Consider the following 20,348-nt stretch of genomic DNA (forward strand, 5'->3'; position numbering starts at 1 on the left):
TTGTGAACCCTTAGAATGATAGGTAGATTATTAGCAATATCATCCCCATCGTATAGATGAGGAAAGTAAGGCATACAGAGGTTTAAGGATTGCTCAAGATCACAAATATGTGGTAGAGCTGAATCTTGAACCCAGGTCTCCTGAAAACAAGTCTAGTACTCTCTCTGTTACGTTGTATTGCCTTGTACTACTAATAAGGCTTTCAAAATAAGATTTTCTTTTAATAGTTTGTAACATTTTTAATAATTTTCATGTTGCCTTTCAGGTGTTAGACAGCTTAAAGGCTGTTACTCACATTTCTCCTAAGGACATGAGCTTTGCTGAAGCAAGAAGAGATGGCTTGAAAGCAATTGCCAAGTAGGTCTTAGGAATTTTCCTTTAAGTCTGAACTTTGACAAGTAAAAAAGTTATTTGAATGTTAATTTATGCATTGATAAAATGTCCATGCTTACTTTATGTTTCATTTTTGTTAATAACAAGGTTAGTAAAGGTTTGATTAGAGCTAAATGCATATAAAATTGTTGGGTTAATTTCTGTGGTTTCAGAATATTGGTGTGTCTGTTCTTTCCTGTGTGTTCTCATGGAGTTTTGTCTGCTATGTAGTGACTTGTGGCTTGGAAGCCAAGGGAGAAAATAATACTAGCTCATATATATGTAGCACATTATGGTTTACAGAAGCATTTCCTACCTGTTCTCTGAGATAGGTAGTGCATGTATAACTATTCTATCTTCTGGACACCTCCACCTGCATATTCCATTAAGTTCCAAACTTAATCTGTCCAAAACAGAACTGATTATCTTTTTTCCTAAACCACTGCTCCTCCTAACTTCCCTATTTCCATTAAGAGCACCACAGTTCTCCCAGTCATCCAGATATGCAACCTGTAAGTCATTCATGACTCTTCATTTTTACTAACCCATCCTATTTCCTCTCTAAACAGTTAGCAGTCCTATATGTGATTCTGTCTCCTCTCATCAAGTCCCTTCTTTCTAGCCGCATAGCCACTATTCTAGTTCAGGGCCCATTCAGAGCCCTGTGCCTCTTCAGTAGTTTCTTACTTGGTTGTTCTATAGCTATGTTCTCCCGTTTCCAGATTAGAATCTATACTCTTGCCAAATTAATATTCTTAAAGCACAGGCCTTGAATTTACTTACCTGTAAATGTGAAGCCCAGGATAGTTTAACTTCTTGAGAGCGGGGACTATCTGGCTTTTGTATCCCCAGTGCTATCACAGTGCCTGGAACAATGTTAGGTGCTAATTAAGTGTTTGCTAAATGATCTCCTCTTTTCATCTAAGGATATAGAGGTTCAGAAAGGTTAGATGACTTGGTCACACACAGGAAGCAGGTAGAGCTCAGATCTTCAGACCAAAATCCTGTGTTGATTCCACTGAACCATATAGTCTTTCTAGGAAGTGATATCAATTGGTACTTTAAGAAGATAAAAAGTGAAAAATTGAAGAAAAAAAAAAGGACCAAGCCTGATGCATATAACTTGCCTTTACCTCCACCACATTTCCATCACATTTCCATTTTCACTGAGGCAAAGTAGGCAGAACTACTTCATTCTATATAAAGCCCTTAGGTTACACATTGCCCTTCTGTGGTATGTTTTTTCCCTTCAAGACTGCCCTTCATGTTTACTTTAAATTAGTTTCATCCATATAAATAAATTGAACATTGAATAGCATGAATTATACACTGATAAAAGAGTGCTGTTAGACCCAGACATCCATTGTCCACCTGCATACAACTGTTATTCATAAGAAAGCAGGGAAGCTCTCTTATGTCCTCTCTATTGCCATTTATCATCTAATGGCGATTAAGCTATTAGTGCCATTATGAGTGTGACCTCATAGAAGGGTTTTGCTTTTTTTTTCTTAATTAAAAATAAGAGATGACATGATATAGTGGTTTAAGGTTTACAAAACAGTTTTCACGTGGTATTTAATTTAATTCTCACAAAAATCCAAATAGGTAGAGATTGCAGGCATTATTATCCCCATTTCATAGAAGAGGAAACTGAGATGCTGAGATATTAAATGACTTGCCCATGGTCACATTAGAGCTCCTTCTGACTCAAGTTCAGCATTCTTTCCACTTAAAGTAGGTTGCCTTCGTAATGCACGGAATAGTCTCAGTCCCCATAAGGGTTAGTTCATATAACTAACTCAAGAGTATTTTGATAAATTTTTAGTATTCTGTGTTAGAAAACTACACCATACTGTCATGTTGTACAGTATCGAAGGTAGAAGCTTTGATGAGAAGATATGATTTAAACACATGTACTTTTCTTTCAGGATTTGTCAGACAGTAGGAGTGAAGGCTGATGCATCTGAAGATGATGTTATATGCAAAGAAAATGTTTCCCAAATCTACAACACCTTACTTGATTGCATGAATGATTACACCACAGACAGCAGAGGAGATGTTGGAGCATGGTAAGGCACCTCGTGTTTGACAGTTGATTTTTTTTCAAGAGACTGTGGTCTTTTAAAAATTATGTATATTATTAAAGTATATAGAGACTTTGGATGAACACTTTCTGGGCTGATCTGAATTAATGTAGACATTCACTAAAGGTTCTTCACAACACTCCATCATCACCTATTTATTAAGAATGTTGCTTCCATCATTGTGGGGAGATACAGTAGAAGCCAATTAATTTCTCCTAAGGTAGGCACTGGAGAGACTTCTGCCAAAAATGAGGTGATCTGTCACTGTCGCTACATTCTAGGAGGTGAATTTCCCTAGGTAGTTTATGGCCAAAGGTTCTCCTTAGAAATCACTATTGTGATTATTTCTTAGCTTTTGCCTCACTAGAAGAAATATGTAAAATGCATAGTTTTCACAGTCTTGGGAGATGTTTTTAGGTACATATTTTGCTATTTGCTATCTTTGAGAGACAGTGGAAAAAGTACTGGATTTAGATTTAGTAGACCTGGGTTTAAGTTCTAGCTCTGACTTGTAGCTAGACCTAGCCCTTCAATTTCTCTATGCCTTAGTTACTCCCTGCCTTTAGTGTTATAGGCTTAGTAGAAATAGGTACAGCCTTGGAATTAGGAAGACCTAAGTTTGTATCCTACATCAGATAGCTATTAGCTATCTATCTCTGGCCAAATCAATTTACTTCCTGTGCTTCATTTTTCTCATTTGAAAAATGAGGCAGTCAGATAGCCCCTGAGGTTCCTTTTAGCTTTGGTTCATTGATAAATGAAATGCAGTTGATCATAGTATTAACTACCTCAAAGATATAGTATGAAGAAAATAATTTTTGTATGGTAACATGCATAATTTGAATTAATGATGATTATAGACTCCCAGCCTGTCCTATTTATTTTTAAAAAAAAGAGTCCCCAAATCTGTTTATATCTTTATTCATAACCTATCTCTCTGCCTTTTTTTCTTTGTCCTTTCAGTAGGCAGTATTCTCTTTATGATTCTAGAAATAATTTTCTCCTTACTGTAAATACTTGATTGAAGTAACATTAGAGTGAATTAAAGTGAACCTATGTCTTTTGAGTGATTTTTAAAAGGCATTTTATATTTTCCCCCCTTAATTAGTCTACAATGTCCCTTAATGCCTTAAAATGAAAGGAGAGCTAATTATAGGAAAAGATGTTTCTCAAAGATTTGCTTAAAATATAAGGGGAAGCAAAAAACACATTCAGAGAGAATAAATTAGAAAATTCTAGCTTTATGTTATGATGAAGGAAATAGAAGTTCAGTACCATGTAAACTAAAGCTTAAGAAAAGGTATAAGTGAAGTCATTCTCTACCTTTGAGAATTGTATGAATAATTAATATTTATGTGGTCAATCAGTCAACAAACATTTATTGAGTACCTACTATGCCAGGCACTGAAGATACAAATACAAAATGAAGGACTTTAAGCTTATAATCCAATGGGGGATAGTACAGAATGGGGAAAATGGGTCAGGGGTAAAGAAGGCACTGGGCAAAAGGGTTGATCCATATAGTGTTCCCTTTAAAGGAATGTAGGCTAGTGGGAAAAGAAGAGAGGTGGTTGACTTGGAAGCTCTGTTTTAAAGGGAAACTTTGGGAGGGGTACTTTGCTTTGCTCTGATCAAAGGAGCAGAGAAACTGAGGAGATCTGAGTACCAAGGCTGATGCATTCTTGAAGGATATTGTATTTCCTGATGATGATGATGTTCCTAGAGAGCATGATCATGATGGAGTTCAGACCAAAGGAGTATAGCTAGGTGGTAAAAGAAGAGAAATTGCGTGGCTCTTTGATGACTGTGCCTATATTAGTGCTTATTTTTCCTCTTACAACTGAGAACCTTGATATCTATTATACAACCGCAAACAAACCCAGAAATAAGTGACAGTGGCAAATCCTACTTGGCAAATCACAAAATTCATACATTTTACTCCTAGTGGAGTCCCTAGAGCTCTGTGCATTTTAGTAGTCTCCAGAGGCATTACTACATGAAAATATATTAAGCTCCTTAAAAGTAATGGCCTGATTTTATATACCTTTTGTGTCCCTAGTGACCACCACAATGCCCACAGGACAGTGAGTAAATATTCGTATAGGCTTTACCCTTAGGGATTTGTCTCATGTATGCTTATCAATGAACAAGAATTCATTAAGCATTTCTTTCCCAGACAATGTGCTAGATATTGGGACACAAGTACAATGAATGAAAAAGTTGCTCCTGGAAAGAAGCATATATTCTAATGGGAGAGTGGCAATAATTGAGTGTACCATTAGTTGTATCAGACAGTAAGGGAGGGGAAAAAGGTTGACCTTGGCAAAGAGAAATGCCATCTCTTGGCCAGAGATTGAGGATAGAGGAGAGGAGAGTGAGAGATTGTGTCAAGAAATTTTGAGATGAAGAAATGGGGGAGAAAGGGAGTTCAGATGGAAGAGCCTTAGTTTTCTTAGTAAAGATAGAAGCAAGGTCCTCAGTTAAGGAGAGGGGTGGGCACATGGGGAGTGGTGAGAGGCTTGAGGAGGAAAGAGAAGATTGGGAATAGCTTCTCTGGAGAATGAGATAGAGAATGGGTTAGGAAGGAAAAAAAAAAGAATGTCAGACATTGTAATTACAGAACTTAAACACTTGTGAGTTTTGATTAGATCTAGTATGTGACCATTTCTCTGGCTGGCTAAGGTGGAGAAAGGTCATGAGATTTATGCACCAATAAATATTTGAAAGAAGAGTGAATGAATCAACAATTAATATTCATAATGATGCTGAGCCAACAAGAACATGTTCATTTGTATTGACTGTTCTCTGTAAGACAGCAGAGATATTTGTAATATTTTTAGAAACTGTTTCCTTTTAAAAGTTACATTCTAAAAAATTTTAATCCTTTGAGAAGGCTCAGTTGTCCAGAAACTTCACTTGCTCTATGCAAATGAGACTTTATTATGATCCTTGTTCCTTCATGTGACTCTAGGAGTCTAGGGAGTTGAACTAATTGGGCCAATAATAAAGGAATTCTTCTTGAGTTGAATCATAGCTTTAATTTTTCTGTTTATACTTAGAAGCCATTCCTGTTCTTGAATAAATAACAGTATAGTGAAGCTAATATTTTAGTAGCTCTTGGATGTCCAGAAGGTGGCTGAATCAGAGGGTGCAACTGGAAAGGGATTGACTGCTATTTCATAACATTCTTACAGAGAACTCTAAAGGTAGTTCAGATTTTGGCCCCATTATTTTTTTAAAGGAATAAAAAAATAGATTTCTAAATACCAGCCTTGCTGATAACTTCTTTATAAAAGGCTACTTGTGCACATGTTAAACAAATAGATCATGAATGCAGTTAGATCTAGAAAGAACTTTAGAGATCATCTAGTACAATTTCCTCTTTTCATACATAAAGAAACTGAGGCCCAGGGAGGATAGATGAATTTTGTAACTTCATACAGATAAAATATTCAAATAGAATGTCTGGGATTGAATGAATAAAAGAAAAACATTTATTAAACACTATGGGCAGAGTACTTGATGAGTGCTGAGATACAACAGAAAGGTACAGACGGTCCTTGGTTTCATGGCGCTCATGCATTCTAACGGAGAAGCAAAAGGTAACACAGCTTCTTAAATATCATTTCCAATGATAAAATCACTTCTCTTTCTCAGCATTGATTTTCACAAGAGTTTGAATTACAAATTTTCTCCCCATTTCTACCCTCCCCCCCACTCCAAGATGACATATATTCTGGATGCCCTGTTCCCCAGTCAGCCCTCCCTTCTGTCACTCCACTCCCCTCAAATCCCCTTTTCCCTTCCTTTCCTGTAGGGCAAGATAAATTTCTACGCCCCATTGCCTGTGTATCTTATTTTCTAGTTGCATGCAAAATCTTTTTTTTTGTTTGTTTTTGAACATCTGTTTTTAAAACTTTGAGTTCCAAATTCTCTCCCCTCTTCCCTTCCCACCCACCCTCCCTAAGAAATCAAGCAATTCAACATAGGCCACATGTGTATCATTATGTATAACCCTTCCACAATACTCATGTTGTGAAAGACTAACTATATTTTGCTCTGTCCTAACCTATCCCCCTTTATTGAATTTTCTCCCTTGACCCTGTCCCCTTTCGAAAGTGTTTGTTTTTGATTACCTCCACCCCCATCTGCCCTCCCTTCTATCATCCCCCCTTTTTTTTATCTTCTTCTTCCTCCTTTTTTCCTGTGGGATAAGTTACCCAGTTGAGTATGTATGGTATTCCCTCCTCAGGTCAAATCTGATGAGAACAAGATTCACTCATTCCCCCTCACCTGACTTCTCTTCCCTTCCTACAGTTCCTACAGAACTAACCTATCCCCCTTTATTGAATTTTCTCCCTTGACCCTGTCCCCTTTCGAAAGTGTTTGTTTTTGATTACCTCCACCCCCATCTGCCCTCCCTTCTATCATCCCCCCTTTTTTTATCTTCTTCTTCCTCCTTTTTTCCTGTGGGATAAGTTACCCAGTTGAGTATGTATGGTATTCCCTCCTCAGGTCAAATCTGATGAGAACAAGATTCACTCATTCCCCCTCACCTGACTTCTCTTCCCTTCCTACAGAACTGCTTTTTCTTGCTGCTTTTATGCGAGATAATTTACCCCATTCTATCTCTCCCTATCTCCCTCTCTCAATATATTCCTCTCTCATCCCTTAATTGTATTTTATTTCTTTTAGATATCTTCCCTTCATCTTCACCTCACCCTGTGCCCTCTCTCTCTCTCTCTCTCTCTCTCCATATATATATATATATATACACATACACACACACATACATATATACATATACACTCACATATACATATATATACATAAACATATATATACATATATATATATGTGTGTATATATATGAATATTCCCTTCAGCTATCCTAATACTGAGGTCTCATGAATCATACACATCATCTTTCCATGTAGGAATGTAAGCAAAACAGTTCAACTTTAGTAAGTCCCTTGCAATTTCTTTTTCTTGATTACCTTTTCATGCTTCTCTTGATTCTTGTGTTTGAAAGTCGAATTTTCTATTCAGCTCTGGTCTTTTTACTGAGAAAGCTTGAAAGTCCTCTATTTTATTGAAAGTCCATATTTTGCCTTGGAGCATGATACTCAGTTTTGCTGGGTAGGTGATTCTTGGTTTTAATCCTAGCTCCATAGACCTCCGGAATATCGCATTCCAAGCCCTTTGATCTCTTAATGTAGAAGCTGCCAGATCTTGGGTTATTCTGATTGGGTTTCCACAATACTCAAATTGTTTCTTTCTGTCTGCTTGCAGTATTTTCTCCTTGATCTGGGAGCTCTGGAATTTGGCGACAATATTCCTAGGAGATTTCTTTTTGGGATCTATTTGAGGAGGTGATCGATGGATTCTTTCAGTTTCTATTTTGCCCTGTGGCTCTAGAATATCAGGGCAATTCTCCTTGATAATTTCTTGAAAGATGATATCTAGGCTCTTTTTTCGATCGTGGCTTTCAGGTAGTCCAATAATTTTTAAATTATCTCTCCTGGATCTATTTTCCAGGTCAGTGATTTTTCCCATGAGATATTTTACATTGTCTTCCATTTTTTCATTCCTTTGGTTCTGTTTTATAATATCCTGATTTCTCATCAAGTCACTAGCTTCTACTTGCTCCAATCTAATTTTTAAGGTAGTATTTTCTTCAGTGGTCTTTTGGACCTCCTTTTCCATTTTGTTAATTCTGCCTTTCAAGCCATTCTTCTCCTCATTGGCTTTCTGGAGCTCTTTTGCCATTTGAGTTAGTCTATTTTTTAAGGTGTTGTTTCCTTCAGTGTATTTTTCAGCATTTTTTTGGGTCTCCTTTAGCAAGTCATTGACTTGTTTTTCCTGGTTTTCTCGCATCCTTCTCATTTCTTGTCCCAATTTTTCCCCTACTTCTCTAACTTGCTTTTCCAAATCCTTTTTGAGCTCTTCCATGGCCTGAGACCAGTTCATGTTTTTCTTGGAGGCTTTTGTTGTAGGCTCTATGACTTTGTTGACTTCTTGCTGTATGTTTTGGTCTTCTTTGTCACCAAAGAAGGATTCCAGAATCTGAGACTCAATCTGGGTGCGTTTTCGCTGCCTATCCATATTCCCAACCAACTAACTTGACCCTTGAGTTTTTCAGTAGGGTAGGACTGCTTGTAGACTAAAGAGTTCTATGTTCCACGTTTGGGGTGATGCGCCAGCTCTGCCACACCAGCACTCCTCCTTCCCCAAGAACCCCCATCCCGGACTGGGCTTAGATCTTCAGCAGGCTCTTCACTCCTGCTCTGATCCCCCACTTAATTCCTCCCACCCGGTGGGCCTGGGGCCGGAAGCTACTGGAACTGTACTTCTGTAGCTGCCCCACCTCTGCTGCCCCCAGGGCATTAGCCAAACCATGAACTCCTTCCACTCCTGCAGCTTTTCCCACTAACCTTCTTTGTTGTCTTTGGTGTTTGTGGGTTGAGAAGTCTGGTAACTGCTGCAGCTCACTGATTCAGGGCGCTAGGGCACACTCTGCCTGGCTCCTGGTCTGGTTGGTCCACGCCACTCACGCTGGGCTCTGCTCCGCTCCACTCTGCTCTGCTCCCAGCTCCGTGTGGGATAGACCTCACCTAGAGACCATCCAGGCTGTCCTGGGCTGGAGCCCTGCTTCCCTCTGCTGTTTTGTGGGTTCTGCAGTTCTAGAATTTGTTCAGAGTCATTTTTTATAGTTTTTTGGAGGGACTCGGCAGGGAGCTCATGCTAGTCCCTGCTTTTCGGCCGCCATCGTGGCTCCACCCCCACTTCTCTTTCTGATGCTGAACCATTTGATAGTGCCAAGGAATTTGGCGGAGAGAATTCTTTTTTCTGGTTCTTTGGTATCTTGAGGAGGAAAGGACTATAACATTTGCAGAAGCAGGTAGTGGGAATAGCTGGCTCATTATTCACAGGAGTTGCCTCTTTGAATGATGGTAGTGAGGACTGGGCTGGAAAGAGGACCAGTGGTCTGGGTAATGTTGCTTTTCCCAGGGTTCTGTGCCTACCTGTTTGTTGATGGCGATTTGTCAGCAGTTGGTGTTGTTGGTGACAAAAGTGATGAAATGTTTACTTCCTTTTGAGAGATGAGCAGACTGTAGGAGTGAATTTTTATATATATACATACATATATATATAAAATGTATATATACATTATATATACACACACATACTAATATATAATATATATACTAAAAAGAACTATATATTAATTATATATAAATATATAATATATGAATGTATTTATATAAATATACTTTAATAAATATAAATATATAATATAACAATATACATATATAAATTTATATAAATAAATATAATGTATTATTATATATTGTATATGCATATATATGCTATTCAAATTGTATATTATAAAAATAATAACGATGCTAACATTTATATGGCTTTTGCCATGTGCCAGGGGCTGTGTGTTAAGTGCTTTACAATTTTGTCCTTTTATCCTCACAACGGCTCTGAGGTAGGTGCTGTTATCATCCCCATTTTATAGATGAGGAAACTGAGGCATAGGTTAAGTGACTCGCCCAAGGTTACCCAGTAAGTGATTTAGGTCTTCTTGACTCCAGGCTTGGTGTACCATCCATGGTGCCACCTAGCTGTCCTTCACGACCAGTTGGATTTTGTTGTTGTTGTTGTTATTGACTTTATTCATCTGTTCTTCTTTGTTACAAGGGAGGAATCAGTGAAGAGTAGATATCCTGGAAATGACTATGATATTAAAAAAAGGCATCAGTAAAACTGGAAGAAAGGTAGGAAAGGTGGGTAAATTGGTGGTTGCTAGTTGGTGTACTGAGAAAGGTTTTGGACTTGAACCTAGGAGACCTGTGTTGGAACCTGGCTATGTCACTGACTACGTACATGATGTTGGGCAGGCCATTTGAACTTACTTATTCTTATCTGTAAAATCAGATTTAATGATGTTTATTTCACAGAGGAATTGTAAAGACTATTGTTTATAAATCTTAGAGCACCTAGATAAATCTAAGGAGTGAATATTGTATCCATACCTTTCCATTCTTAGCCCTACCACCCCTTGAGTCTCTTGGTACCTTATGCCTCCTAACTTGTTTCCTTCCTTCCAGTTTTTTTCCACTGAAGTTAAACACACACACAAGTGCCACACTAATCATCCTAATGAATTACTCAACTCTGGTCATGCCAGTCCCTTATTTAGAAAGCTTCAGGGCCTCCTCTCTGTCTTCAATATAAAGACCTTACTCACCCTGACATTCAAGGTTTCTATGACTCCAGTTAAGATCATAAGATTTAGAGGTGGAAGTGTCATCAGGGATCACCCAACTTCACCAACTTCCTCAGGGGAAACCAAGACCAAGAGAGATTGTGACTTTCCTAAGGCCATATAGGAAATAGCAGAGCCAGGATTCTAACATAAGTCTTATGATTCAAAACTCAGTATTCTTTCTACTGCCTGATCAGCCACAGTTGGACACATTGAATCTTGACTCAAGAATAGTGATATCAATTTGGTCCTCTTTGAGAATGAAGGACAACAACCAACTACATTGTCTTTTTTCCCTAGTCTAAGTAAAAATTGTTTTTTGCATTTTATAGCTTTCCAGTCTTCTGACCTTGAATCCTAGAAAGTCTTATTTTCTGAGTAATAGAAATCAGTTTGAGCAATTGAATCAAGATTCCACTTTGGTGTGCCCACTTATTACCTGTCTCTCTAGAGGCATAAAAAGTTTTGTTTCTTGATACTTTCTCCTTATCCCATACTGTGGGCTGGTAGGGAGAGGAAAAGGAAATAATAAAAAAGAGAAGCCTGAGCAGATACAGGCAAATGACTTTTGGTAAGTCATAAAAATTATTTTTGTAAGACACCTTAAGCCCCTCTGGAACAATGAGCTTTATTTTACATCTGTATCATGTTTAAATGAGTTTGAAGAAAAATGCCTTGAATCACAGCAAAGCAAATTTAGGCAAAGCTCTCTGCCAACCATATGTAACTCCTGTAACTTAACTGGTTTACCCCCTTAGCCATGTAGGCAGTCCATTATTTGCCCTGGAACCTAGGATTAGGAAGTCACAACCTATTTTTACATAAACACTTTCACTTTCATAAGAGAGAGTTTGATTCTGCCTTGTGTCTTCTTGGTTCTTCTTTCCTTTGGTACGTGTGCATGTGCTACAATTTCTTCTTTGATTATGGCATCCTGCTGATAAGCTCAGAGTAGATATACTTCATGTAGTTCTGGAGCTCACCTGCTAATGAGATCATGTGTCAGAGTACAGAGGTGCTTGAAACCTGTAGGAATCCTTGCTATATATGTCCTGAGTTATGACTTTTACTCCATTCTTCATGCTCTGTAATGCAGCAACACAGACCTTCTTGCTGTTCCTTGAATGGAGCACCTCATCTCCTGATTCTGCCTTTTCATTGACAGCCTCCCATGCCTGGAATGGTCTCCTCATTTCTCTGGCTTCCTTCAAGACTCAACTGATATTCCATCTTTGGCAAGAAGCCTTTCTTCCTCCCAGTCTCATTTGCACTCACCCCCAACTAGTACCTTCCCTTTGAGATTACTTCCTATTTATACAATAAATTTCTTGTCTGTACATAGATGTTTGCATATTGTCTCTTCCGTTAGAATGTTAGCCCTTTGAGAACAAGCATATCAGTAAGGCAAGATTCATGACCTCGAGGATGACCATGAACATGCCAGAATGGTTCAGAACAGTGAAGTATAAGAAATTCTCTAGGTAGAAAGCAGAGGAAGTATAACATTTATTTAGATACCAGAGAATCCCATCCCAGGACCAGTAATTCCAATTCCATATAGTAGCAATAATATTCCAAAGCTTGCAAGCCCACTTCAATGTAGCAACGAGGAAATTATAACACAATATTATAGCAAGGAGCCAAGTCATCCTGTAACCTTCCCCCCTGCTAGGGCTTTCCTGTAAACAATCACTCACGAATCCTAACTCTCCCCTCAGTGCTCTCTTCTGCAGCTCTGGAGACTCTGAGTTTCTGTTCCTTCTGCTTGGGCTGAATTCCAATTCCTGTAGTTCTCTGCAGATTCTGCTCTTTGATCTCCACAACTCTCTTGTTCTGCACTCTCCACTCTGCCGTCTCTCCTGATGCTGGCTCTCCCTCAGTGTCTACTGCCTCAGTGTCTTCTTGATGTGTGCACCTGAATTCTGCTGCTCTCAATTCTGCCACTCTCAGTTCTGGGGTCTCTTTTTATACAGTCTTAGCCATTATCTGATTGACTAGAACTCAGTGCACATACCATTGGCTCTGGTCTTAGCAACTCCCCTTAGGGCCTTGAGGGCTTCAAGCCCACATCGGCTTAACTAACAAAAGGGTGTGGGTCTGGGGCCTGACATCTAGTTAATGAAAGGATATGGGCCTGCCTCTAATCATGCCTCACTTTGTGGGCCCCATCTGAGGCCTATTCAATGGGCAGAAAGATCTTTCCATTACCCATTGGCCTTACAACAAGGTATGTGTTTTCCCTTTCTTTGTATCCCCTGCAGTTAGCACAGTGCATGTGCCCCTTGATCAATGCTTGTTGACTGACTGATTTATATTACATAGAATATCGATGTTGTTTACCTCCCGTATTTAGTTAAGAAGCCAGAACTCTGTAGAGTTTTTATACATAATTAAACCTTGATGAAAGCTGAACAAGGATTAAGCAGTTTAAATACAAAAATGTAAAACCAAGTAGATAACCATTAGCCAGATAGATTTCCTGATATACCTAACATTCTGTGATAAAGCAACGAATTTCATTTTTAAATTATTCCCCCAATTCATTCATAAGAATAAGTCGTATATGGCCAAGGTGTAAAAGATAAAATACTTATTGTGTTTTTTGAAAAAATTCGCTTAAAACAACAAAAAGAACACATTGCTATAAAGACAGTGGATCCTGAAAAGAGGATTCTTTCTGAAACTGTGAATCTTCATTTCATAACTCTTGCTTTTAAAAAACTATGTAATAAAAAGTATTTAACAGATAATGAATTTATATATAATTAAGGTTATGTATTGCATTCAGAACTTCCTAAAAATGGTATCATGCACATAATGCTTAAATATTTTAATTTAATTGAATTAAAAGAATGGGTTTTTCTCTTTTCCTCTCTCCTGAACATTTCCAAATTTTTGTTTTAACTTTTGTGCACTCATATGAGATTCAATCCCTCATATCCTGCTGCTTGCCTTTATTTCCTTTTGAATGCTGTATTGTCTCCATTTTTCATCTCTTTCCCTCTTTTCCCTGTCCCAATCCAAAAACTGCTTGATTGTCAGTGGTACCTTTGTTTATTTACTTAAACTTGAATCTCATCTTGTACTCTTCTCTGTTCTTTATTCTCTGTACTCAAGACTTATTAATTCTTTCTTCACTGTCATTTAAGTCCTTAATTTTTTTCACTGCATTCACCCTGGTCTGGGCCCTATATGCCCTGGGGATTTTAGCTCTTTAATCTCCTAAGATTCCATCCTAGGGTTTGCTGCTGTGATTGGTGATGACCTTTCTTGGCCCACTATTTTAAGAAAGTTTCACTTTACTTCCCATTCTCTGCCTGTCTCATCTACTTCATATCAACTGCCTTGTCACAGCTTGCATGCCCTTTCCTGTCCCTCACCTTCCAGTTCTGGAACCATAAACAATTCAGTTCTGCCCCTGTTCCTGGATAGGGTATGTCATTCTATTTCCTTTGGCCCTACTCATTGTCCCTGTAATGTTTTGGACCAGAGTGCCTTCCCCATCTCTGTGTTACTGCTAAGTATGAGCCCTTACTCTAGTAAGGTTGGTTTTCTCTACTTTCCCACCATACCTATCTCTGTGTTACTGCTAAGATGAGCCCTCACTCTAGTAAGGTTAGTTTTCTGTACCTTCCCACTATACCTGTCTCTGTGTTACTGCTAAGTATGAGCCCTTACTCTAGTAAGGTTGGTTTTCTGTACTTTCCCACCATACCTATCTCTGTGTTACTGCTAAGATGAGCCCTCACTCTGGTAAGGTTGGCTTCCTCACGTCTTCTCAAAGGTGCTTTTGCCAAAGAACTTTTTTTTTATTTTAGTCTAACCTTATCTCTGCTGCATTTGAAACATTATGGAGAATGGGAAAAGTACTATGGGACTGAAGGAGAACAAATAAATACCTGATTTACACTAAAAAGAATAACATAAACTCTATAAACACTTGACTAGTGAGTTTGACTTTGATTCCTGAAGCAGCATGGTAAAGGGGAAAGTGCATTTGTCCTAACATCAGAGGATTTGAGTTCAAATCTTGCTGCTGACTTAGCTGTATGATATTAATCAAGGAATTTAACCTCCTTGAGCCTCACTTTCTTCACCTGACAAATGAGAAGTCTGGTCTGGATAGCCTCTGAAGTCCTTTTTAGTATTAAATCTGTGATCTTATGATTCTTAGCAAAATTCTACAGTGTTTTATTAAAGAGATGATTAGTGAAGATAGAAATTGGCAACTCCAAAGAGCTGTCATGGCTTCGTCAATAACAGGACCTGCCAGCCTAATCGTATTTCCTTTCTTGCTAGGGTTACTAAATTGGTAATGGAGGGAAATACTATAGCTACAGTTACCTAGATAGCATAGTATTTGAATATTTTGTGGTATCCTTTTAGAAAAGATGGTGAGGGTGAAGCCAAGATGGCGGAATGAAAGCAAGGACAAACCCAAGCTTGCTCACAAATTCTTTCAGATACCTCTTAAAAAGTGAATCTGAGGGGCAGCTAGGTGGTGCAGTGAGTAGAGCACCGGCCCTGGAATCAGGAGGACCTGAGTTCAAATGCAGCCTCAGACACTTGACACACTGTGTGACCTTGGGCAAGTCTCTTAGCCCCAATTGCCCTGCCTTCCCCCCTCCAAAAAAAAAAGTAAATCTGAACAAATTTGAGAGAGGTAGAATCCACTAGGAGATAGAATGTAGCAGATTTCCAACCCAGGAGAGTGTGAAAGTCGACAGGAGGGATCTGTTGCACTGGGCTGGGAGAGCGCTGAGCACAAGGAATTACACCCCACTATACCAGAGCACCATAACAGAACAGGAGTAGGCCCAGCCCGCTGGCTGTGGTGGCGATCCCCAGGCCTCTTAGTGCAGGACTGTTGGAGCTAGGTGAGACAGAAGCGCAGAGCCTGTGGTGGCAGCAGCTACCAGCCCATAGTCTAAAGGTTTGAAACTCACCTTATTGAACTGCTGGGAGTCATGATAACCAAGTAAACTCTAAGAGCTCTCATCCATCCCTTGCTGACCTTGAATAACCCAGAGAATACTGCCCCAGGAAAAACCCTGTAATAGAGGAGCCAGAAGTTGGGGTACAGCAGTATTTTAGCTTGGGGAGATGGGCCCCTCTTGCAGTGATGGAAGGAGACCAGTGCAGGAAAGGAGGCACCCCAGAAAACCCCACTTTCACAAACCAGCGGGAATTCCTGAGCCCCAGGGAGATGGAGCTGGCAAGAACCAACACCAGGACCCCAGGCATGCCTTCGCACAGCCAGGAGAATTGGCAGACACCAGCACAGACTGACAACTGAGACCACCTGTTTAGCCCTAGGGGAAGAGGAGACTTGCAGTAGTCAGACCATTCTTCTGCCACACCTCATGCTGTGAGCTTCAGTGTAACCTCCGGGGAAACTCAGAAAGACTCCGCAGGACCTTGATCCTTGGCACACACCAACCAACTCCAGTTCAGTACCCAGTGAGCTGCAGCAGTATATAGCTTATAGCTGACAAAACCAGAGACCACAGCACGCAAAGCCAGTAACCAGACCCCCAGCTCCCAGCACAGGAAGCTTGATACAGAGTCCCCTGGGCCTGAGAAGCAGAGATCCACTTTAAAAGCCAGAAAAAAGGCAACCACCATGAAAAAGCAAACTACGAAAGTAAAAAAAAAAAAAATTAGACCATTGAATCATATTATGGGAACAGAGAAGATCAAAATACAAATTCAGAAGAGGACATCATTGACACTATACCCACATCAGAAGCCTCAAAAGGGAATATGATCTGGTCTTAAGCCCAAAAAGCATTCCTGAAAGAGCTCAAGGAGGATTTTAAAAGCCAAATTACAGAGGTAAAAGAAAAATTACAGAACCTAATAGGGGAAAATGACTCCTTGAAAAGTAAAATTGGCCAAATGGAAAGAGAGATGCAGAAACTATCTGAAGAAAACAGTTTGTTAGAAATTAGAATTGAGCAAGTAGAAGCTAATGACTCTATGAAGCATCAAGAATCAGTCAAACAAAAAATCTAAACAATGAAAAAATAGAAGAAAACGTAAAATATCTCATTAGAAAAACGACTGACTTGGAAAATAGATCCAGGAGAGATAATCTAACAGTTATTGGTCAACTGGAAAGCCATGATGAAAAAAAAAAAAAACCCGGACAGTATCTTCAAAGAAATCATCAAAGAAAACTGCCCCTAGGTCCTAGAATCAGAGGATAAAATGTTCATTGAAAGAATCCACCAGTCATCCCCTGAAAGGGATCCCAAATTGAAAACTCCAAGGAATATTGTGGCCAGATTCCAGAATTATCAGATCAAGGAGAAAATACTGCAAGCAGCCAGAAAGAAACAATTCAAATATTGTGGAACTACAGTCAGGATCACACAGGACATTGCAGCTTCTACATTAAGAGATCTGTGGGATTGGAATATGATATTTTGAAAGGCAAAGGCGCTTGGACTACAATGAAGTATCAGCTATCCAGTAAAATTGAGCATAATCTTTTGGGCAAGGAAATAATGGACTTCCAGACCTTCCTGATGAAAAGGCCAGAGCTCAAAGGGAAATTTTATCTACAAATACAAGACTCAAGAGAGGCATGAAAAGGGAAACGGGGAAAAAAAAGAAAGGAAAAAACCTTGCTATTCGACAAGGGCAAATTGTTTACCCCTGTATGGGAGGATGATATTTGTTAATCTCGAAAATGGTATAGTTAGGATGACATCTAAACGTGATATACATAGAGAGATGGTATGGGTATGAATTAACTGATGTGATGATAGAAAACTTAATTAAGGGATGTAAAGAGATTAATGGGAGAAGACATAAGGACAAGGCAGAAAAGGGTAAATTATATCACATGAAGAGGCACAAAAACATAGTAGAGGGAAAGAAGGGAGGGAGAAGAGCAGTGTTTGAGCTTTATTCTCATCTGATTTGGTTCAAGGAGGGAATAACATACTCTGTTGAGTATGTAAATCAAACTTGCTCTGTAGGCAGTAGGAGGGGAAAGGGGAAAGAAAAGGCGGGGTAGATACAAGGGAGGGAAGAGGTAGTAAGGGAAAAGAATAAGGTGAGTGGGGCTGAAGGGAGGGAATATTGAGGGAGGTGGTGGTCAAAAGCAAAACTCTTTTGAGGAGGGGAAGGGAGAAGGGAGAAATAAAGCATAAATGGGGAGGGGGGAATAGGACAGAAAAAAAAAGACACAGATAGTAGTGATAACTGTGAATGTGAATGGGGATTAACTCTCCCATAAAAGGGAGGCAGATAGCAGAATGGATTAAAAACCAAACTCCCACAATATGTTGTTTATAAGAAACACATTTGAAACATGGGGATATGCACAGGGTAAAGGTAAAAGGCTGGAGTAAAATATATTATGCTTCAGCTGCAGTAAAGAAAGCGGGGGGGGGGGGGGGGGGGGGGGGGGGGAGTAGCAATCCTAATCTCAAGCAAAACAAAAGCAGAGATCTAATTAAAAGAGATAAGGAAGGAAACTATATCCTGCTAAAAGGCACCAGACGACTAAGTAATATCATTACTTAACATCTATGCACCAAGTGGTACAGCATCCAGATTCTTAGAGAAGTTAAGGGAGTTACAGGAAGAAATAGACAGCAAAAATATACTAGTGGGGGACATCAACCTCCCCCTCTCTGAACCTGATAAATCTAACCTCAAAATAAACAAGAAGGAAGTTAAGGAGGTGAATAGAATATTAGAAAAGGTAGGTATGATAGACCAGTGGAGAAAACTGAATGGTGATAGAAAGACATATACCTTTTTTTCAGCAGTGCATGGCATATACACAAAAATTGACCATGTATCTCACAATCCAGTGGAGAAAGGCAGAAATAGTCAGTGCATCCTTTTCAGATCATGATGCAATAATAATTATTTGTAATAAAGGACCATAGAAAGATAGACTAAAAACTAATTGGAAACTAAATAATCTAATCCTAAAGAATGAGTGGGTCAAACAACAAATCACAGAAACAATCTATAATTTCATTCAAGAGAATGACAGTAGTGAGACAACATATCAAAACTTATGGGATGCAGTGAAAACAGGTCTTAGGGGAAGTTTTATATCTCTGAATGCTTACATGAATAAAATAGAGAAAAAGGAGATCAATAAATTGGGCATGCAACTGAAAAAGCTAGAAAAAGAACAAATTGAAAATACCCAATTAAATAAGAAATTAGAAATACTGAAAACCAAAGGAGAGATGAATAAAATTGAAATAAAGAAAACTATTGAACTAATAAATAAAGAGCTGGTTTTATGAAAAATCCCATAAAATTGATAAATCTTTGGTCAATTTGATTTAAAAAATAAAGAAGAAAACCAAATTACCAGTATCAAAAATGAAAAGATTGAATTCACCTCCAATGAAGAGGAAATTAAAGCAATAATTGGGAATTATTTTGTCCAGTTGTATGCCCATAAATTTGATAATCTTAGGGAAATGGATGAATATTTACAAAAATATGAATTGCCCAGATAAACAAAAGAGGATGTAAAATACCTGAATAACCCCATCTCAGAAAAGAAATTGAACAAGCCATCAATGAACTCCCTAGGAAAAAATCTCCAGGGGTAGATGCATTTACAAGCTAATTCTATCACACATTTAAAGAACAATTAATTCCCATACTTTATAGACTTTTTGGGAAAATAGGCAAAGAAGATGTCCTACCAAATTCTTTTTATGACACAAATATAGTACTCATACCTAAACCAGGAAGAGTCAAAACAGAGAAAGAAAATTATAGATCAATTTCCCTAATGATTATAAATGCAAAAATTTTAAATAAAATATTAGTAAAAAGATTACAGCAACTTATCACTAGAATCTATGACCAGGTAAGATTTATTCCAGGAATGCAAGCCTAGTTCAATTTTAGGAAAACTATCAGCATAATTGATCATATCAACAACAAAATTAGCGGAAACCATATGATTATCTCAACAGATGCAGAAAAAGTTTTTGACGAAATACAATACTCATTCCTATTAAAAACACTAGGAAGCATAGGAGTAAATGGTGTCTTCCTTAAAATGATAGATAGCATCTACCTAAAACCATCAGCAAGCATGTAATATGTAACGTAGATAAGCTAGATGCATTCCCAGTAAGATCAGGGGTGAAACAAGGATGTCCATTATCACCCCTGTTACTCAATTTGGTACTGGAAATGTCAGCTTTAGCAGTAAGAGAAGGAAAAGAAATTGAAGGAATTAGAATAGGCAAAGAAGAAACTAAGTTATCACTCTTTGCAGATGATATGATGATTTTGAGAATCAAGTAAAAAACTACTTGAAATAATAAATAGTTTTAGCAAAGTTGTAGGATATAAAATAAACTCACATAAATCCTCAGCATTTCTATATATTACTAACAAAGCCCAACAGCAAGAGATAGAGAAATTCCGTTTAAAGTTACTGTAGACGCTATAAAATATTTGGGAGTCTACCTGTAAACCCAGGACCTATATGATAACACAATTATAAAAACACTTTTCACACAAATAAAGCCAGATCTAAATAAATGCAAAAACATCAGTTGCTCATGGCTAGGCTGAGCTAATATAATAAAAATGACAATTTTACCTAAATTTATTTA

At 38.4% G+C, this 20,348-nt stretch overlaps 1 protein-coding gene across 1 annotated transcript in view; it reads left to right on the forward strand.

The window, feature by feature from the left end:
* TBCD (tubulin folding cofactor D) overlaps window positions 1-20,348 on the forward strand; it is a 497,899-nt gene that overhangs the window by 366,447 nt on the left and 111,104 nt on the right. The window contains exons 29-30 of the mRNA XM_036767571.1: window positions 266-357; window positions 2,301-2,441. Of these exons, the coding sequence (XP_036623466.1) occupies window positions 266-357; window positions 2,301-2,441 (233 nt within the window). The remainder of the gene's footprint in view (window positions 1-265; window positions 358-2,300; window positions 2,442-20,348) is intronic.

This window comes from Trichosurus vulpecula, chromosome 7 (genome assembly GCF_011100635.1).
Source record: "Trichosurus vulpecula isolate mTriVul1 chromosome 7, mTriVul1.pri, whole genome shotgun sequence".
NCBI classification, from domain to species: domain Eukaryota; kingdom Metazoa; phylum Chordata; class Mammalia; order Diprotodontia; family Phalangeridae; genus Trichosurus; species Trichosurus vulpecula.